General features: G+C 39.6%; 1 protein-coding gene across 1 annotated transcript in view; it reads left to right on the forward strand.

The window, feature by feature from the left end:
• FHIT (fragile histidine triad diadenosine triphosphatase) overlaps nucleotides 1-22,809 on the forward strand; it is a 485,571-nt gene that overhangs the window by 336,888 nt on the left and 125,874 nt on the right. The window contains exons 3-4 of the mRNA XM_086619148.1: nucleotides 7,148-7,293; nucleotides 8,170-8,199. Of these exons, the coding sequence (XP_086475274.1) occupies nucleotides 7,148-7,293; nucleotides 8,170-8,199 (176 nt within the window). The remainder of the gene's footprint in view (nucleotides 1-7,147; nucleotides 7,294-8,169; nucleotides 8,200-22,809) is intronic.

Genomic DNA, 22,809 nt, shown 5'->3' on the forward strand with positions numbered 1-22,809 from the left:
CATTTTTATTGTAATTTTATTGCATTTTCATTGGTTCTTAATCATCTTTATCATTCAAAGCTAAGTTTTCTCCCAAACTAGCAAGTTTTATGATGTACGATTTCCTGTATTGTACCAAAGCAGCCTTCTAAAATATATTTAAATCCAGTTCTGCATGTAAAACCCACTAGAAAGAGTACTCCTCTACCTTTTCGTATTATCAGATTCTCACTCTTAATCCAAATACAGATTTCCTTCCCAAAGTGAGTCGCTACATCTTATTGAAAAAGATTTGTCCTGGAGGGGAGACATCTGTTCTTGCATTACCACAGGTGTATGTAAATCCTAATTCAGTGGTTTTAGTGGGGACTGAATGGGTGCCTTGATGTACTGTTGTTGTAATGAAGCAGAATGTGTATTTGATTGATTTTTAAAGGCTTTTTGATGCCTTGTGTGTGAATGTGCATGCACTATTTCAGTTGGTTTTGCTTCCTTCTTAACTGCTCCTATAAGCAGTATCTGTGGAACCGTTATTGTTTTCTTTGCATAGAGGAATTGCTCCTGTAGCCTTCGAAAAGTGAAGAATTGTTCAAGGGCAGAAAAAAAGAAATGACTGGCAGTTGTTTTTCAGTTATATTAATTTTATTAGTCATGCATTCTCCTGTGTTTTTCCTGAGCTATGGGACTTCTTTCTGTTAGCAATTAGAGCTTTTGAACAAAGAAAACTTTTGCTTAGGTGCAATGATGAATTCAATACCCCAGCCTACGCGCCGCAGTTGAATCTGGGGACAACAGTGTGGTGAGTTTTAATACCTGAAGCTTTGTCTGACTGATTCTCTGTGCTTGGGGCACTTGATGCAAATTGATGTAAAACAGAGTGTAACAAAAGAATAATCCCTCATCCAGCTCCCTACAGTGCATTATTTCTGCATTCCCATCAGCTGGCTTATGGATGTGTAGAAAGGTTCTTTCATACAGATGCATGAGATAGTTAAGAATAATCGTTTATTGCAGCCTTCTGCAACTGGTTCTTCTGGCCTCCGAGCTCCCAGCAGCCACACAAAGGTACTGTCTTCCCACCTTTTTGAGGGCTGAACTCGCCACTGAGCTGCCTCACACTCAAGCAACACCATATTTGCATGTTTCTCAAATGCTTCCTCATGTTAGAAAGAGATGGCAGCAGTATCCATGATGCTGCAGTTTGTATTAATTCTAAAATTAACCACGCCCTGATCCTCAAGGCAGGAGTTCTTGCTGCAAGTTGATGAGTAAATGATAGGGGTGTTTTCAGCCAGGGGGTAGAAGCAGAGGCTACTGTGCTTTAAGTTATTCACCTAAGCTTGTGAAATATGTGAAGTGATATTATGTCACCATAGATACCGTAGTTTGGGATGCTTTATTTTTTTTAATGAGAACCAGTTAGTCAAAGCCAAAATATTAATGGAAAAGTCAGTTTTGATGAGTTTCCCAAACTTAAATTATTAAGAGAAATTTTATTATTAACTAAGCTGCTTTTTGTGTAAAAATGTTAGAATGCTAAAATGTATTTCAAGAGTTTTAAAATTGGAAATTTTATTAACTACTACTTTTCATCTTTAAAATATGTTTTAAATTTTTTTTTTTAGTTTTTTGACTCTTATGCTGTTGTGAGAAGGAAGACTTTTTTAAAAATTTTTTAAAAGTCTCCTGAATAGAAAGCTTTTTCATTGCAATGTGAGCTATGGGTTCCTGACCATGTTACACACTGAAAATAAGTCATTTTCCTATGTTAAAACCTTTCGTAACAAATGGTTTAGAAAACTAATGATATTGGTCAAACCCAGGAGCTTCATAAAGAAGCAATTACCCTTTCACTTTTAGATATTCTGCCTTTTTCCCCTTGTATTTTGTTCTTTTAAAGCCTCACATATTAAGAAAGCCTGTCAATTTTAATGTTTTTAACTGGCTCCTCAAAAAGACAAAGGAAAAAAAAAAAAACTTCATTCCCATTGTTAGAATGTCAGTACCTGGAGAGCCTTTAATTTTTCCTTTGTAAAGCTTTGAATTTTGTTTGAAGTTCAAATTCAGGTATAAAACAAAAGTCAAAATGGAAAGTATGTTTTCTATATAGCAAACTAATGGACTTAACCAGGAAAAGCTGTGTTTAGTTCTAAAGCTTGTGACATAAAAGGAATTTTAACCTCTTTGGGGTTTCTTTTTTTAGTTTTCTTTCTTCTTTTGACCCCCTAAAGGCCATTTTTCCAACATTTCAGAACTACAGAATGTGTGTACCTTGATAGTTGTGTGTGAAAATTTATAATGGGCACTTTGTGGGGCTGATCAGAATTCCATTGAAGGGAACACGGAGCTTGGCTTAGACCTTAAATACAGAATTACAATAATTTAGACTTCAAAGTCAAAATTCAGATAAAGCAAATAAAAATTGCTACTGTGCCTTTGAATTTCAACCTCCACTCTGTGTATTAGTAGAGGGAAAATTTCAGTTCAGGTGGTCAGCATGCCGATGTTGGCCATGTATTTTGCTTCTCTTGTAGAATTCGAGCCCTCTCTGTATGATCAATTTAAAGTCATTATGCAGTTAACAAATGCTCACTTTTCAGTTGTGACCCATCATCTCCAGTGTGGGCATATCTTTAAATACTTAGATGTACATGGGAATTTGTACTTGTGCTTGGCACAGTTGAACATAGCTTTGACAGCGTCCAGGTGCCCATTGCAGAACTACTTTGTGGTAAATGCCTCTGAATGCCAGTCTCAAAGGGCTCCAGTTATTATAGTCTAAAAAGTCGATGAAAGCATGAAAGAGATTTACAGAAATGTGTGCAGCCTTGATTGCTAAGGGCTGAGAGCTGGCATGTGTTTCAGCACACTTGCTCTGCTGGTGTGTAGGAACTTGTTGAACCATGCTTGCTTGGCCCTAAGTCTGAGCTTTAGCAGGTTACAATCTTAATAGACCAACAGGCAGAGGGTGTTAATTTGACTTATGGAGGAGGTTCATGGGCTCTGGTGCATTAAACAACAGCCCAAGCTTGAGCTGGGAGTGTGCTGCTTTGCCCAATATATAAAGAGAAGTGATTTTGTTGAATCATAGGTCATCCCTAGGTTTTACCCTAGTTTGAGGGTAATGGGTCTGATCCACTGTTGTCTTACTGCTACTTTATGGTTATGAACTTCCACTAATATACCTGGAGGTTTTAGTCTACTATCTGCTGGTAGTCCTTGGAAAATACTGACATTCCTAATTGTTTAATAAATCTTTAATGGAGCTTTTAGTGTGTGTGAGGGTATACATATTGATTTGTGTATGCGTGTTTAGGTATTAGGAAAAAAATAAGGCTGTTGGGAGACTCCTGCAAGATCTAGAGAGGAACTATCACAGATTATAAGAGGATGTAAAGGTTTTCCAGTCCTTGAAATGGGAGAAGTTGACATATTAAATTGCACGTACTCTAACGATGTGGGCTGACTCAGAGAATTGGAAGGAAATAACAGCTGTGCACATCAAAGCTTAAAAATAGAAACTTCATCAGTCAGTAGCAGTTTAGAATGAATGAAGAAATCACAAAATTATTAATTATGGTGGTTAGAGAAAGGAAACATAAATTTCAAACTTTCCGAAGGCAGAATGCTGTCTTCCATCATGCAGCACGTCTGCTGGGTATCAGCCCCTTGTCCTGCTGAGCCACTCTGGAAAGGTGGGGGCTGTTGCCCAAACGTAGGCACCTCCTCCCATTTCAGATACTCTAAGAGGACTCAGGCTTCCCACCTGGCTGGCAGATATGACACAGGGCAGATGGGAGACTCCTGTACTTCTGGAGTGGCAGCTGGATGCCCTGAGGCATCTCAGATGGCAGAAGATGCTTCTGTCTACAGAGTAATTGCACGTAGACATAAGTACAGACTCACTTGCACTTGCATCTTTAATCCACAGTCACCTGAAGCACATCAGTAGTTCTTAGTAGTGTTTGCTGTGAGTAATTGCAGAAAGCAAGGAACAGTTTATCTAATTTTAAACTTAGGAAGAATTTTGAGGTGAATGGAGCATTTATCCAGATTAAAATCTGACCAGGATATAAAATCAAAAACTATCCTAGTGTTAAAAACTGTAGTTAAAAAATATGATTTAAAGCTGCAGTGCATGGTTGTTTTCTTAATGACCTCGAGTCCATGAATTCATTCTAACACTTGCCTTTTTATATATTCATAGTTAAATATAACTTGAATGTTGTCCTAATTACATTCTCATGTTAATTTAGCTCTGATTCAGAATTTCTGTCATTAATCTTTGTAGAATTATTTTGAAATGATGGAAAGTTCAGTAAAGATGCTCCAGTGTGTGATTGTGCCTTTGAATTATTTATCACATTCAAAGACAGAAATATGGTTAAAATCTAGTTTGAGTTGTAAATGAGTCTCAGCAGCGTAAGGAGGAAGTGAAAGTCCTTTTTGCAGAACAACGTGGTTTATGGGCGCATCGTTTGACATTGCGGGAGCGCTTCGCGGCCCCGCAAGAGCTGAGAGCCTCCCGGCTGAGTAAGAAAACATCCACTGCACCAACTGGCAAGTGCTATCTAAGCAGATGAGACAGAAAAAGCGTGGAAGAGGAGAGAGAGAGGTACAGAGACAACTTGCCCAGTTGACAGAGCAGATTAGTGACAGAATTAAGACTAGAAAACAGATGTCCTGCCTCTGTCACAGCCAGCGCTCGCACTTCGCTCTCTTCTTCCTCTGCTATGTGCTATGAAAACAAAAGCTCTCACGAGCAGCGTTTAGCCCGTGTTTTTCACAATGCATCACGGTGACAAGTAGTGCAGTGCTGCTAATATACAGTTGTAGAAGCCGTGATTAATGCAAAAATTCCTACCTGTGGCTGCGGCCCTGAGCTCGGTAAAGAACAAACAATCGCCGGTGAGGCGCGTGCGAGTCAGAGAGCGCGAGAAACTGCTGGGAAAAAATTCTAAAGGAGGAAAGGAAAGTTGTCTTAATGTAAGCAGCAGTTTTGCTAGAGGTAAGTGAGGGGAAATTCTTCATTTATAAATGGTTCATTGACCCATGATAATAAAGCAGTGCTGCAGAAGAAGGATAATTATCTACTTAAGTATCAGATGCCCTAAGGGTAAAAGCTTCCCTCCTCTCCTTTTGAAAAATGAACTCAGATGAAACGAATGTCCTTTTTCCTGTTTTACTGTTGACATGGATTTCCTTTTTATGAATAAAATTAATTAGTTTTTCTATTCCTTTATTCCTGGTATGGAAATCAGGTCTGCCAAGCAAGTTTCCAGCTCTTCCCTTGGGCCCTGAGTTCAGCCAATAGCATCCTTTATGGAGGTGCTTTGTACAGTGTGCTGGGAAGGCACAAATAAATTACAGGAGCTTTATTATGCCCAGTAGCTTTCCAAGAGGCACAGCATTTTAGAACTAAAAACCCACAAAACTAAGCTTTTTGTCTCTGTCCAGGATTGGTTGATTTCCAAGTACCTGCTTTCTAAATATATATTTTTCCTTTTGTAAATTTTAATACCATAAGTTATAACAAGAGAAAAAGAGAATAGTGGCAGCATAGCTGATGCTGTACTAAAAAACAAGGGACAGATTTTCAAAGCAGATTAACACCCACAGCTGGGGCCAGTCTTCTGTTCTGTTGGGAGCTGCTAGCTGTGGAGCTTGCTTGAAAAATCTGCTCCCACTTTAGCAAATATCTGTTACAATCCTATGTGTCATCTGGACTCTGAAAAATTATCAAAACCTGCCCCTACTTCTTTACTTAGAGAATATGTCTGGTTTTCCCTCCAGTAAGAATTATAAATGTGATTCCTATGATAAACTCAGTGAATGTAAACATGTTGTCTCTGAGTTTATGGAAATAAATTATCTTTTGCATGTATTAATCCTTCTTTATTTCAAACGCCTCATGCAGTTCTTGAAAATCAGGTTGATGTAACCTTTGTGTGAACCTGTTAGCTACAGAGCATCTCCTCGTTACATTTCCTGGAGTATAGAGAATATTTCTGAATACCTGCAGGCTTCAGGATGCAGTAAAAGTAAAAATGACTGTAACACAATGGCTGGGAACTTATTTTTTCAGTGTTAAAACAAGTGTTCAAAGGACTGTTTGAAGAAAATTAAGAAGTTTTTAATTTTCATAGCCTTTGGTCGTGAATGTTCAAGTGATGTTAAAGGTGATTTTAAGGTCTTTATTCTGCAAACACAATACTGTAAGTCAGAAAAAAAATCCTATCTGCAGGGAATTGAAATGAGAATCAAGTCCCAAGTGCTTGCTTGTTGGATTTACACAACGGAGGCTCTGCTAAGAATTCTGGACCATTAATCATGTTACAAAATTGACTTTCAAGTGAGGAATCATAGTAATTATTAGTTTCTGTGAACACAGCAGATCAGGTGACTGTGAGTAGCGTCTGTGTACTTCCACTGTTTACTTTGTAGCTTCATTTCACTGACTTACAAAGTGCAGTCACCAAGGTAGAATAAAATCAAAGTATATTTGCAGTGTCATGAGCATGGTGTTTAAAAAGGAATAGTCTTAATTATCTTTATGTATTTCTAAAAATATATAATACCTATAACAGACAAGCATTCCTTGTGGATGGTAATTAATGTGATGTAGAAATAAGTGATCTTCTATTATCAGCATAGTGCCAGCTCTTTTTCACATTTAGGTACCAAAAATTAAAGGTCTAAGATCAAGATTTAAAAAAATACATACCACGTATGTTGAAAAGCATTGTAAAACTGCTCTCAGATCACACACCCAAACCCATCTTAAATTCCTTTGGCTTTCCCTCATTTTTAATCACAAAAGGAAATGTGTCTGACTTTCAGAGGTGTTAAATATGAGCATTTCTATCAAAATGGTAACTTCAAGTCTGTAAAAACTTTGCTTTCCTTTAGATGTCTCAGTAGTAACTTATGGACCTTATTTTAGTCATTTTGCTCATATCCGAGAGGTTTGAGGAAACTTCTGAACAAAGCATCATATGATTCCCTGTATTTAGTCTTATGTTTTAGCTGCTTTTGCTGTGATCCTTGGAGAGGAGGAATTTAGGCAATTCAAAAGTGATCAGAAGCTGGTTATGGGCTAGGGATTTGAGTCACTTGTCCTTCTGGACCACTCAGACTTGCATTTGTGCCTTGACAATGCCACCTTCAGATGTCCTTGTTTGTCCTCTGCGGCCAGTGGAGCGTTTCCGTGATCTGCGTCCTGAAGAAGTGGCCGATCTATTTCATACGGCGCAAAAGGTTGGCAACGTGGTGGAGAAACATTTCTGCAGCACCTCACTCACCATTTCGATCCAGGTTTGTAAACCAATCAACTAAAAAAGGTTTAGTGGTTTATTTTATCAAGCTTTTAACCTTCTTCTCTAGTCCAATGGCAAAAGAACATTCAAACTTTAACAGAAAATAAATGCAAAATAAGAATATAAAAAAGAAGCACAATAACTGCATTGCAGTTTGCCAGATGTGCTATTGAAAAAAACCTAAGAGGTAAACCAGCGGAAAAGTGTGGATAATTCATAACTGCAAAACTTTGGAATAAGCCGATGAACACTCCAAAATGCAGTGTTTGCTTATGAGTATTTTAGAAAATACTCTTCCTTCAAAGAAGTGTTTGCAGAATTGACCTAGAGAAGGCAGCCACATCTCCCCATGCAGCAGGTAATGCACTGCTTGTGATGGAAACAGGTAATTCCTGCTCACAGCTATTTATATACAGGCAGAGAGATGTAAATATGTTATCAATTCTGACCTTTCAGTTATTTGTGCTTGGTGTTTTTATACCAAAAAAGAGCTCTGTTTAAAGCCAATCAGGAGACTAAGCCCCTTTCATTAGAATAAGTATTTAAGCAAGCATACTTTGATTAAATTCTTACGTGTGTGTCTGATTTTATATTCACAAGGATCAGAAATCTATTGCTAGCTTTTAAAAAAATATGATCTGAAAGAATGAAAAATAGAACTGTCGTTTTTGTGGTCTAAGATACACTTTCTCACTTTGTCATGTCCTGATATGGAAAGGCACCTTGTCCAAAAACTGTGTTGAATGGTCCCCAGGAAAATATGCTAAATTAACATACAGTGAAATTAGATGTAAATTATTATTGAGCAAGATTTCTGAATCCCCGTGTGATCCTTGTTAGTTCCTCTAACCTGAGACTTCTCCTTTGCTTACAGGATGGCCCTGAAGCTGGACAAACGGTGAAGGTGAGTGCTTATTATGTGGAATACAAATTAAGAGACAATTATAAGAACTAATAAAAGATCAAAGCTAGTCAGCTGCAGACCATTGCTGTGTCATTATTTTATCCTTGAGATAAAAAAAATCCCAAGTGTACAATAGCTGTAAATACTTTTTATTGAAATTGCGCAGTGATGTTTACAGGTTTTCTTTCTAGACAAAAAATTTCAATCATGAAAATATCTTTTCTAAGTTTCTGGGTGTATTTATGCAAGGAAAGCCTTAGAAAAGAGGCATCTGTTAAAGTTTTTTGTTTGTTTTATGGAGAAAATATTGCCCTTCCATTCATAATCTCTGTTTGTCTTTTTATTGCCTAATGAGTTGTAGCTAATTATAGGGACAGTTAAACTGAACCCCATGATGAAAATATACCTTTTGTCTATGCTTTCTCTCTACATATTCATATCACATTCTGGTTACTGAAGTTCAAACGTAATGGAGCCGGTGAAGCTTAAAAACGGATTTTAAGTGTACTTCTGAAAAAAAGGCAGGAGGGTGGAGGGGAAGAGAAAGATTTATGATTATACTCTTCACTTGAGTAATAACATAGATAACATCCAAGATGGCTCTCCAGCCATGTTTCACTGCCTCGTAATGCTAATGCGAATGCATGTGTAGTTAGATTATATGCCTGAACATTAGATAAAGGCTGTTTTTTACATTTGGAATCAAAGGGAAGTCAAATACGGCTATGGGTTAGCACTTTGTAAAATCAAATTAGATGTCTCAAAGAAGCTGCTCGGATTGATTGAGATAACTGTAACAACCAGATGATGACGTATAGAAACCTTTTACTTCTTTCCAATTTCCTGTATTGACCTTATTTTTCATACTCCTTTTTGTTGCCTACTCTGAATATTTAGCAGGGGTAATAGAGAGAGAGAAAAGAAATTAGAAAATCTCTAAGCTTTGGGAAGCTGAGGAGTAATGAAGGAATGTAATACAATTTACTTCAGTACTGCGACAAAGCAGATTCCTCGGCTTGTGACTTCGAGTGAATTGGGTGGATTTCACCAGGGATGCCTGTTGATAGATGAAAATGTCATTTCAAATACTTTCCAAAGTAAATTTTGTCATTAACACCAATATATCTTAACAAGCAGATCACAGGATTTCTTCTAATATGTTGGACAAATATGGGTGGTTTTCTGTGTAAATAAAAGGTTTATAGGAATGACTATATTAAAATATGAGAAAATTTTGTAGTATAAATAAGGAAAACTGGATGTAAACATTCCCATCTTCTGTGATTGTGAACAGGAACAGGCCTTACGTAGGCCTTAAAGAGGCAAGAAATTCTGTATCACTTTGTATTCATACAAAAAGCATTAAGTGTTAATCTATCCAATACATTCCAAAATGGTAACCACCCTTCGTGCTTCCTTCTCACACTTTTAATAAGCAATGAGATGAAAATGACCTGCTTTTACAGCTGTGAACCCCTAGACTCTGTAATAATGAGTGTGTATTCATAAATCAGAGGTTAGCAGTTTGCATTTCTCTATTTTTCTGCATCATTGGACAACACTGTAATTTATCATCATCACTTTGGGATGTTTATCATCCAAAAATGCCAACAACTATTTTCTTCAGAGAACTTAGAGCTTTCAAAACTTGAATTGGGGAAGAAATTACTATGATCAAGATCTTCGTCGAAATGAATAATAGTGTGGATACATATATAGCTGGTTCTGGTTCAAAATAGTTTAAGTGGAAAGTTTGAAAAAACACCTATGCGATTTACAAACAATTTATGAACCTTAAATTCAATGTGTCATGTGTTTCTGTATGTATTTTTCTTCATGTATAAGAATGCACAATAATCCAGTCTTCCTCGAAAGGAATTTTTAATTAAAATTTCTGGAACAAACTAAACATTAGAAAAACATTCTAATAATAAGAATACCAAAGCATCACAACAAATATCCAAGGGAGTTTGTGGAGTCTCTGTTTCAATAGTTTAGGCAAGCGTATGTCAGGAGCTAATTAGGTGTAGCTGATAGTGCTTTGAATGAGGTCACATACCAGATGGCTTCAAGAGTCCTTTCCATCCGTACTTCGTATAATTCTGTATACCTGCATAAATATAGGCTACTGTATATGCTACGCAGGAAAACAATTACAGGAAGCAGAGGGAGAGTACTGGCTGTTAAACTAGTCAGTGCAAAGCTTACAAAATGGGGAGAGCTGCCAGCCTAGCTGAAGACAAAAACTGACTGAGAAATTTTATCTGAAAAAGATTAGGAAATTCTTTTTCCTTGTCCACAGGAAGGAATGGTAATCCATGTCCAAGAAAAATCTTGGACCTCAGTTTGAGTATGAGTCTCAAATCTTTCTTTGCTATAGAGATGCTGAAAATTTTATGGGCAATGCATGCATTGGGTTTAAAGGGTGTTACCCTTTCAGTGTGATTTTTGAATGGAAATCAGTTATCGTCTGCTGATGTCACATGTACATTGTGCTGGTGTGAAACCTGCTGGTGTGTGCAGGTTTCAGTCAGATTCATAGATTCATAGATTCATAGATTTCTAGGTTGGAAAAGACCTTAGAGATCATCGAGTCCAACCATCCCTAATCCCCATTAAACCATATCCTCAAGTAGATCATCCACCCTATTCTTAAACACATCCAGGGATGGGGACTCAACCACCTCCCTGGGCAGCCTATTCCAGTGGCTGACAACCCTTTCAGAGAAGAAATACTTCCTAACATCCAACCTGAATCTCCCCTGACTAAGCTTATGCCCATTTCCTCTTGTTCTATCACCCGTCACTAATGTAAAGAGCCCTTCCCCCACCTCCCCACCATCTTTTCTCAAGTATTTATAGGCCGTAATCAGGTCTCCCCTCAGCCTCCTCTTCTCCAGGCTAAACAGCCCCAACTCCCTCAGCCTCTCTTCATAAGTTTTATTTTCCAGCCCCTTGACCAGTTTAGTCGCCCTTCTTTGGACTCGCTCCAGGAGCTCAATATCTCTCTTAAAGCGAGGGGCCCAAAACTGAACACAATATTCCAGGTGTGGCCTCACCAGTGCCGAGTACAGGGGCAGGATCACTTCCCTATTCCTGCTGGTCACACTATTCTTGATACACGCCAGTATCCCATTGGCCTTTTTGGCCACCTGGGCACACTGCTGGCTCATATCAAGCCGGTAGTCAACCAACACCCCCAGGTCCTTCTCCGCCAGGCAGCTCTCCAGCCACTCTTCCCCGAGCCTATAGCGATGCTTGGGGTTTTTATACCCCAAGTGAAGGACTCAGATGTACCATGGACTGCAATGTTGGGGTACTTTAGTGGTGCCTCTTGGCCTAAAACCTTCCTAGTTACCTAATGGGAAGTTTTTTTATAATCTAACATGTAGCTCCGTTATTGCGGTATCTTGTTCTTTGTGGATACTGTCCTTTGGATCTAAGGTAGCAGAACCTGCAGGACAGCAGTTTATGATCCTTTCAAATTCCCCCATTTTTGTAGTCTGTGTGTTTGCATTGGGTGGATCTTTGGAAGATATTATACTTACACCTGACCCACAGCTCACCAATACTTTGGAAGTATAGATGAGTCTCTTCTTACCCTTTAGCAGCTAGAAATATATATTTGCTAAGGAATTCTGAACCATGTCCTAGGTCTCAGATCATAAAATTATACAATATATTGGTCATAATCTTTTTCATAACTGTTCACAGATTATGCCTTTTCCAGCCCTGTTGTCTGTTTATGAGAAGGACAAATGTCTCTCTCCAAAGGTGCTCACAGACTTGCATAGTTTGTCTTTTATTGTAAGAGGTTCTTGTACCAACTCACAACAGAGAACCTGAGCATCTCTAAGCACTGTGTGAGCAAGCGTAACCAAATTTTCCAGCATTAAAGATACTTTGAATACTTATTTCTTATAACTTGAGAATGGAAGGAAATTATATTTAGGTCCTCTCTTTATCTCTGCAATTTTGAGCTCTGTTTTTCTTGGAGAACACAAAACCCATGGTGTCCTTGTGCCAGGAATGGAGGGTGAGTTTCATGTTGGTTCTGTTGGAGAATGCCTTAAATATCCAGGCAATTTCATGGATCAGGGAAATCAGCTCTGCATCTTAATGCAGGGCTCTTATTGCTATGTCAAGTGAGTGACGTTTCAAGATTTCCCTAGTATATTTTATAGCTGCCTTTTCAACATCAAGCCAGCAAATGCTCTAGCTGCCTTGGTGGATGTATAGCATAGTGTAGAATAAACTCTCAGGTTTACCTTTTATGTGAGATTCAATCACAAGAAACTTCATGTGCTCTGTACTCCATAAAGGCTAAACAAATCAAACTGGCAGGAGCACGATGCAACTAATTTATCTGTAGAGACAAGATAATATTGCACAGCAAGTGTCCATTGCACAAACAGATATGAACACATACTCTATTTTGCAGCAGCATTGAAGGCTTCAGCAGCTCAGCACCTCCACCGTTATCCATGAGTAAGTGCCTGTTTGCCAATTACAGGTTCACCTAAATAAATGAGAAAGCGAGGCTGATGGTGGCAGTGTGGGTATATGTGCAGAAATTTGTTTTATATGTCACACATTCCACTAATTATTTTACACTGAGATGATTGTCTCACCATTATTTTTTGATGTACATGTTTTTCTTTCCCAGGTGTCTTTTTAATGCTGTGTTAAATCAATCCGCCTGGCTTGCATCCTTTAGAAATCTTAACCTGAACTGTGGAGTCTAGGGTTTATTTAAGCACTCAGCAGACGGCTCTTTTATGCTATTTGTCTACTTATCTGTGGACCTGAAGTACTGGACTTCAGGTTTGAGTCTTTAAATTTAATCAGATCGCATTGCAGACTGATTGCATCAGAAGGATTAAATTCACTAACTCTGCAATACCTTTGATGCCTCAGCCTGCTTTCCCTGCAGACTGGTAGATGTGAGTCTTTGTTTAATGGAGTATTGGAAACCACCTTTTGCTCTCTAGAAAGAAGGAAGAAAGTTGGTGTTTGAGAAATGCAAATATTTTTCTTACCTTTAAACAAATATAAAAATCCAAGTAGAAAAAAAAACAGAAGAAACAAGTTTTTGAAAACCAGATCATGCTGAAACATGTGAACAAATGGTCTTGTTTGCTTTACACTTAAGAACCATGTTTCTCTTGTGAAAGCTTATTGGATGTCCAAAAATGATTTGATGAAGTACAGCAGTCTCTGAGAACCACACTAATAGTATTTGGTTGGAGAATATGTAATATTGCAGATAGGTAATTGGTACAGCAGATTCAGTAGTCTCAGGGCTGCTGTGTCTGTTTTGAGCTCATAATTTTCTTCCTATTTCAGTACTGTACTTAGATTGGGGTGGGTTTTGGATGGGATGTTAGTGGTGGTTCTTTTCAAAGCTGGGATTATACTGCCCCTTACAGAGATGGGGAAAAGCAGCAGGGGCATCTAGATAGTTTATCCCCCCCACCCCACCCCTTAAAACCTTGTGCTAGCTCTTTGTTTTCTGCTCACTCCAAATAATAATTCTTGCCCGTTCCTTCAAGGCCCTTTTCAAAATCTACCTTGTGTTGGTCTAATTCTCCTTTCAGTCCCTGGGCGAGACCTGTGTTTTCTATGATGCAATTAATGGATGTAGCCCTAGAGTCCCAATTTCCTCTTTGCTTTCTCAGGTACTTACTCCTGTTCATTACATGTAACATTTAGTTTTTGATTGAACTATAAGCTTTCCAGGAAAAGCAGCATATTGCTTTTTTGCTTGCCATGCTCATAGTCCAAAGAGGCATTGGTGGATCTGTAAACCTTCCTTTAATACAAATAGTAATAATAGAAATAGCGTTATTATTTATTGTTACTATTGGCTGAGAGAGTTGGGGCTGTTCAGCCTGGAGAACAGAAGGCTCCGGGGTGATCTTATAGCAGCTTTCCAGTACCTAAAGGGGGCCTACACGAAAGCTGGAGAGGGACTTTTTACAAGGGCATGTAGTGACAGGACAAGGGGCAATGGCTTTAAACTGAAAGAGGGGAGATTTAGATTAGATATAAGGAAGAAATTTTTTACATTGAGGGTGGTGAGATACTGGAACAGATTGCCCAGAGAAGTTGTGGATGCCCCATCCCTGGAAGTGTTCAAGGCCAGGTTGGATGAGGCTTTGGGCAACCTGGTGTAGTGGAGGATTTCTCTGCCCACGGCAGTAGGGTTGGAACTAGATGATCTTTAAGGTCCCTTCCAACCCTAACCATTCTATGATTCTATATGTAGGACCTAGAATGAAAACGGTTCTTAAGGCCCCCGTAATTTGTACAGATCAGTTCCTGGTAACAGTTGACAAAAGTAAGAGATATCTGTGGCCAGTGTACACCCATGTAAAATTATGGAGGTTTTTTGAAAACTGAAGTAGGTGAAAGAAAATGGGGAATGTAGAAACAGCCTTGTGATTGATGGACATGACACTGTCCTAGCTGAGAATAACAAAGGCTCCAAGGCACTGGTAAATTGAAATGATGACCTGGATGATGCAGTCTGATCCAGAAATACCAGGTTGTGAAGTTCCCTGAAGGGATCGGGACAGAAATTTTTGAAAGATTCTCTTTAGCAGTGAATTATGATGGTTCTGAATCTGGATTATTTTGAATTTCTGGTAGTGAACGTCATGTCGTGCTGTACCCCGGCCTGTAAAGTAATATCATTCTCTGTCCCTGGACAAACACAGAATGGTCTGCATGAACTAGAATGTAAAGCAAAACCAAAACAAAACAGAATTAAAAATGTGCAACTATAAGTGAGGAAAGTAAAAGAAATTTCAAAAGACATAAGTTGAAGAATTGTAATGAGAAGGAAGATTTTATTATTCTGTGCTAGCAATTCTGCCCTTCTTTCCTGCCATACGGATTTCTTAGTTGAATATTCTCTTTAGGTAGTTTAATTCCAAAAATACCCCCATAGCTAGTCAGAACTATTGACGCTGTCTAAATTAAACTGTAATACACAAGTAAGTGGGCTGAAACGCTTGCTTAAATTGTCTTAGTGTACAGATACTAAAAGTCCTGCGGCTCTGTTGACCACATCCAACATGTAGCTCTTCCCTTGCTGGGCATGATCCCCTTCAGCCGCAGACCTGCAGAGCACTGGCCACCAGCTTTTTCGTTCTCCCAAAGGTCAACGGGTGAGAACTAAACCGTGGGTAACGCGTGCAGACCTGCAAAGGTACTTGCATGTGCGTAACACGAAGGGGGCATGCACTTCAGGAATGGCCATGGAAGCATGGATGCACCTATCCCAGTCCCCAGCAGCCTCCTCACATGTCAGCAGAGGCCTGCAAGCCTGAAAGCTAGTGCAAGCGAAAAGCAAGCAGTCGCCCCGCAGAGCCCTGCTCCTGCTGGGACACTGCTTCCAGTCTCCCTGCAGAGCCCTGCTCCTGCTGGGACACTGCTTCCAGTCACCCCGCGGAGCCCTGCTCCTGCTGGGACACTGCTTCCAGTCACCCCGCGGAGCCCTGCTCCTGCTGGGACACTGCTTCCAGTCACCCCGCGGAGCCCTGCTCCTGCTGGGACACTGCTTCCAGTCACCCCGCGGAGCCCTGCTCCTGCTGGGACACTGCTTCCAGTCACCCCGCGGAGCCCTGCTCCTGCTGGGACACTGCTTCGTGCTGCCCACAGTGACCTGACTGGTTACTGCAGGGAAGGGTTAAACACTGCCAGGGCTCCCTACACTTTGCCCTTCTGTGCAGCTTCAGGAGAGCCTGCTCCTGCTTTAACAAAAGCAAAGCATTTTAAGTATACTTCTCTTTTTTTTGTTGTTCTGGTATATGTTCAGATATTTACAGTTTTCATGACAGAAGAATCTTGAAGAAATCAGTCATTCAGAAGGGTTTATTTGGGAGGTTGAAAGCTCTTCTTTTTTTTTTTTTTCTTAGAAACAGAGTTACATTTCAAATGAGAAAGTGTTTCTAGCAGAGAGGTGGAAAAATTTTCCTCTGAAAATATTACAGCAGGATATTTTGACAATAAAAACTTTCTCTTTATGAAAACAAAAGCTCTTTTGGAAATGCTTCCTGTTTTAGTGAATTGGCATTTTGTGACCAAAAAAACACAATATGAGGAGGGGTGTTGAGAAATCCATGAATTGCTCTACATGCTGCTCTTCATTTGCCCCACAATGACTGAGATTAGGATCAGAAATCCTATGGTTTAATTAGAAAGTATCTTTCACTTCTTTGTTCCCATGTTACAGCAATATGTTTTGCATTTAAATCATTCTCTGTCTCTGAGTATGTACAATCAATCAAATGCCACTCTTGAGTACAGGTCCTACAAATACCCTATTGTACTGTAAATGCAAACCCTCTAGAAATCGTAGACAATGCATGAGGTCTAAAATCATTAATAGCACAGTGAAGGATGTCTGATTAATTTTTGTGTGGTTAGTGTATGATTTTTTTTTCCAAGATCTATCTCATCCATAATACCTTTTCTCTTTGTCAAGCTCATATCTTATAAACCTCTTCATTTAACAGAGAATGCTTGCTTTTTTTTTTTGTTATAAAACATTGCTTTCAACTAGAATATAACTCACCAAGAAATGTGCAAAAGCTTTCTTATTTAATTCAGATGTGTAACTTCATGCTATTCTGTGTTTTGTAGTAGGTGAAAATTGTTTATTAAGCAAGTGTCACAAAGCTAGATTTCAGTTTAATAGGTTTCTGACTAACTCTTTCTAAAAATTAATATAATACTTTATAACAGAAAATGGTGTGCTAGTGCTCTGACCTCATGTGATTTTGCACATTTGTCTTTGCATTCTTACCTACCAGGTACTGCTTTTTGCTTCCTTCAAAGATCCACCATAAAATTTTTCCTATGCTGACCACAGATTAGAAGGGGCATCAAAGGGTCATGAGCAAAAGAGACTTCTTTTCTTCATGTGCCTTCTATCAGCAGGCATTTACCCACACTTAAACTGTTTTGTGGTTGAGTTTATTGGGTGTTCTTGCCCAAAGGCATTTTCAGTTGACTGCTCTGTGTTAAACTTTGATGCCTCAGCTGTCTGGCTGGATGCTGTGACATCCCCAGTCTCCCAGGAAAGGGCAGAATCACAGTGCTTTGCTCGTATTAATGACCCAGTTTCAGCCAGACAACGGGAACCCATTTAATAGTCCTGGCTGCCTTACCAATAGTGCAATAGTAAAGAAAATGTTCAGTTGGCTCCATATTTTTTTTCCTTCAAAGTCACCTCCCCTTCTGAAAATGAAAGAGTTGTCTACTTAAAGCTGTCCCTGCAGCTCCCCTGAGAGCCTGCACAGCTTGAATGAGTTTGTTGCTTTAAAATGTCAATCGGGAAAGAGAGTGTATGTAAGGTTTGCGCATGTGATAGCAAGGGAATGGAGGCCTTTCCTGGCCCTGTGTTCCTTTATTACAGGAAAGAGTAGGTGGTTACGCTGTCCTGTAACCTATTGAAATTCTAAGCACATCTGAAAATCAAGTATATCTGATCTAGTCCTTGGGTTTTAGGCTGTTCTGGCGGCACCATGTTAGCCCATGCAGGACTTCTCAGAGAAAGAAAAGCCTCTACTTGAAATGATTTAGAAATGGAAAACTAAGGTTAAAATAACAGAATAAAACTTGCTCAGCAAGCTCCAGACAGGATGACAGGGTGAAGAGTATGTAATATTTTTACTGTTTAAAAAAAAAAAAATAAGTCAATCATACTGGATACTGCAGTGTTTTTAGTATCATGCTCATTGCAAGCCAGGCTGGACAAGCCAAGAGCTTCCTGCAAAACAAAGCAGAACCCCTCTCTCAAGCCTCATTTTCCCCATCCCTCCTCAAAGCTGCTTGGATGCCCTCTGGCAAGACCACTCATACACAGGGTTACTGCTCATTCTGTAAAGCCAAGCTGTAGTTTGAAAGAATTCGAAATATGCCTTTAAAATATAGTCTCTGGGAGCTTGATCAAATGGTCCCTCCTCATTTGCCTAGCGGTAATGAAAGCCCACACTGGCTGGTGATGGAGATATTGCTGGAACAGCAGTTTCTGAGGTTGGATGAGAAGGGATGCCAGTGTACCCCTTGTGTGGTGCTCACCGTGTTGCATTTTCCTTCAACTTGCCTGTAGCGATGGGAGTAAAAACCTGCAGTTTTTACTGCAGTGCTGCCTGCGTGGTGACTCCACAAGGCAGGATCTTGGCTAGTTGTGTATTTCAGAGGTCTATGACTCCACACAGCTGCTTTCTGGTTTACTGTTTTGGTGACTGCTATTGAGCAAAGCTCTGCTGCTTGCACTGGTGAGGTGTAGCACTCCCTGAAGAGCTAGTGAAACACTCTAAACCTTCCCTTTTGCAGAAATCTGAATGCCAGGGGCTCCAGATGGATTGCACACACATATACGTACCAAATGTTGAGAGTTGTGTCTTCAAAAAGATAAAGGGGTAATCATGAAACAAAGCCTGATTATTACTCAAATGCAGGCAGTTACCTGGGAAAATCAGGTTGATAGGTTTGTCCCCTTCTCAGTTTTGGATCAGATGAAAGAAATCAGCATCTGTAGATGCAGTTCAGTATAACTGCCAGGCGTTTTCTGGAGAGAAATTCCCTGCTTGATTAGTAGGTAAGTTGTCAGTCAGGAATAAGATTTTTTAAAATAAACTATTCTGTGTCTGAATTAGCTGCTGCTGCTGTTTGTGATTTTTTTTTTTTCCATACCTAAACACTCCGCAGCCCCTTGATTTTGAAGGAAAAGATTAGAATTGTAGCTTCCAAATAGTGAATTCTATAAATCAAAGCATTTCTAGGTATTTATGAATTTCTTGTCATACATTAATATTTCAATTTTCTAGGAATGATGCCACAATTGAAACAAATTGGGGAAAACCAAATTAATCTTTTAACAATTACACTGTCCCCTTAGCTGAGATTAAAGACAGAAGATTAGAGAGGAGAAACTTAAATTCCCTGCTTTAACACAGTTATCTACTCTGGAGATAAACTGTTCGCTTTCAGAGAGGAAAATTCACCTGTAATAATTAGCCAGCTGAGCAAAATTCATCCTGAAGCTTGCTTTTTTACCATTAGGTCTCCACACACATTTTTCTTTTTGATCACAGACTGCCTTTTTCTGAAGCCTGAGATGCCTCAGTCCTTCTCAGGAGTTCCCAGTCCCTTGCTAGGTGCAGCAGACTGGTAATTCAATTTTACCCAGAAATTGTTGTTGCAAAAGTGATTTAAAGAAGGGCCAAGTCATTATTCTTGTTTTGTTGAGAAGATAAAGAGGCTGGGGTTGATAATAGCTCTGTCCTTCAGAGGCAGCACAGAGTCACGGGGCACTGCCCTGCTCTGGCCGCGCCAGGAGAGCTCACCTGTATCCGTGATGTTTTGTTGCTCCGAGTTTTACATTTGCACCATGTCTTGCTTCTGTCCAGAGCTTTTTCTGTCTCCCATCCCGTCTCCCATGACCTGAGGCTTGGCTTTGAGCAGGGTGCGGAGGGAATCCTTTGCTGTGGCTGTCTCAGGGAGAAGGGACAGCATGCCCAAGTGGAGAACCCTGAGAAATTAATTAGTTTTTCATCATGGGTGAGATCCATCAAGGTTATGTCTATGTGGACAGCTGCAAACAGTCTGGATTTGTTAGCACAGGCTCAAGTCTGAGCTAAGAGACTGTCTCTGTGTCTGGGCTGGGAATGACATGCAGTCAGAACGAATTTGGTTTTGCCTGTACCCTTATGCAAGGACCAGTGCTAAGTGTGATGTGTCCATGCGCATGTCTCCTCTAAATAAATCCTGCCCGGTAGCACTGCAGAGCAAGGCTCTGCAGCCAGGAGCAGGGAAAATCTATACCTTGTGGTAAAGACAGAAGATTGGAAAGACATCCTGTGTTTGCTAGATTGCTTGGGTGTTTTGAAGGAGAGAAATGATTTCTCCTTTGGTAATCTCCTAACTTACTATCTCTGAAAAATCAAACTATTTTCTCTTTCATTTATACTTTTTATGAGTTGCCTCCTTCATAGCTGCCATGAAAATCTCCATTACTTGTTGTCTGCATGGCATCACTGGTCCAGATTCTCTCTGTGAGAGGTTGGAAGAAAATAGAGCAGATGGAAAGTCCTCATGTGAATCATTGTTTTGATCTTGCTTGTACAGATGTTAAAATCTGGAATGCTGAATTACTCTATCTGATTTCTTGTTGAATTTCTCTGATTTCAAGTCTATTTTTTTCTATTCGAAGTAAAGATAATACCCAGAGGTAGCACTTACTTTATTTTTTTTTCTGATGGATTTGTGAATGAGCTTTATTAGCTCTTCATTGAGAAAGTGTAGAAAAGACAATAATGCTGTGATGTTTTCTTACCTTGCCTTTGAGCACACCTCAGCTGGAGCAGAGTTATCATTAGGGAATGGTTGGTCTGCCCAGACCGAGGAGTGGATCAATTCACACCGTATTTAATGGATGCTTTTTTCTGCAAATAAGTCATCTCTGAACTCAACAAAAGCCAGTCTTTCAATTATGGCCTTTTGGTGAGGCCACCTTGAGTTACACTTAGAATTATGATTTAGGAGAATATGAATCTGTAACCTGTCTTTCATTCTCTGAGTGCCACGTGAGTAGAACAATCTTGGTGTCTGGGGCTAGATTATTCTCTGGTAAAAATGGTTCAGTTTTCTTGTGAAAATATGTGGACTAAATCAATGGAGCTTTTGCCATTTCTATACAAACATTTTTGACCTTACTAGTGTAAGCAACTCTTTGATTTTGTATAGTTTGTCATTTAAACCTACAATTATTACTCATATGTGTAAATCTAGTAATTCCAAATGCAAAATAGCATTTTGAGAAAATAACCTATGAAGTATAACTTGATAAAGTGATGGGTTTTTTTCTTTAAATATTTTACACTTCACCTGAAGAAGTTCACTGTTATAGTAACTATCAAGTAAAAAAAAAAGTAACGAAAAAATCACAGAATTTATTAGGTTCTAATAAACTCCCCTCAGTGCACATACATTTAGTATCTTTCATTAACATTAATGAGAATTATGCATGCATCCTGAGGAGAACAGGCCCTGATGTTTTATTTCTATTCCTTGTTTTCAGTATTAAATCTTGTCCTGCAGTCAGTTCTATAGGGCATACATGCATTCCTGCTGCTCAATTATTTGTTCTACTTAATATATACACTTTTGGCACCTCCTTTTGTATAGTGAAGATAGAAAGTTCATAAATTTGAAAAAATGTAACAGAATTTGTGGACACATAAAAACAATGGATATGCAAATTAATGAATTAATAGATTGCTATTGATTACCAGTAAGGCCTAATTAAATAATAAATTTTCCCACACACAGTTACTTGTTTCATTTTATTAAATGATCAAATCCATAACCAGTTTGGAAGCTTAGGCTCTTAGAATTAAATGAGATGCTCAAGAGAGCAAAGTTGTGATTTGAAGCAACAGAGACAGAGGCAGGGCCCAGTTACATGGATTTATGATTTAATTTTCTGTGTAATCTAATTTAGTGTAACTATTGAGTTTCCAAAAAAAAGGACTTTGATTAGATTTTGTTGACAAAAATAAATACAAAATATAGGATAGTTTATTCGTTATCTGGAGCATATTGAGAGAAGTGACTCATGGGCATTCCTGTACCCGAAGGAGGCTTTTTTCCCCATTTCCTGTGCTTTTAGTTATATTCCACAGCAGTCTGTCATCCTCCAGGCCCCATCCAGGTGTAGTACATTACAAAGATCCAAAATCTGGAGGATACAAAACTCATTTCTGTGGGAAACATAATTCATTTCCTATAAATAACAGCTTCATCATTCCTCATTTCTCAGGTAGACATCAATATTTTATAGAGAGCGTTAAGTATGTGAAGGTCCTGGGAACAAGGTGCATTGGAGAAGGAAAGTAAGCAGTTTGATATACTTTCACTCAATTAGGAGTTTTAAAAGCCAATCGTGCGAGCAGGAAATGAGTCTTCCAGCCAATTCCCTTCTGCATGAAAAACGTTGCGTGCCAAAACACCGCCGTCCCGGGCAAGACGCTTTCCTGGGTGTAATTCCTTGGCACAGCACTGTGCCACAGCAACACCCTGACGGCATCTATGGCTCAGGTGTCGCCTGCCTGGCTGGCTCTGTAATTAACAGCCGATTACAGGACAAGCAATGGCATCCTGTTCATTAGTGGAGAGGGCTGTGTTGCTTGTGTTTGCTGGGCTTTCCTGGCAGCAGATTGAAGCCAGGAGACAGATTGCATGTTCTCTTGTAGAAAGTGCAGAGCCTACCTGCACAGGAGTCTGCACGTCTGTACGGACCTGGGCATCCCTTTAGTTGCTGTTGTGCCGGGGAACACGCTATTGCTGAGCTAGCTTGCTGCAGCTAGGCTAGCAGTAGGGTTTAGTCAAGCATATTGCCTGGGGCAGAACACTGTTCTGGGTTGGCTTTATTTGGTGGAGCATCTTTGTACGACGCCCTGAAGACTTATGCTTGCAGTTACACATCCTGGCCTTCACTTACTTGAAGCTGAGCCGCTGCTTTTGTGGTGCAGAGCCAGCCAAGCCCTCGCTGCGATGACTGCATGCCAGCGGGTGCCGTTCACTGGCAGCATGCGC

Source organism: Tauraco erythrolophus, chromosome 12 (assembly GCF_009769465.1).
Source record: "Tauraco erythrolophus isolate bTauEry1 chromosome 12, bTauEry1.pri, whole genome shotgun sequence".
In the NCBI taxonomy this organism is placed as follows: domain Eukaryota; kingdom Metazoa; phylum Chordata; class Aves; order Musophagiformes; family Musophagidae; genus Tauraco; species Tauraco erythrolophus.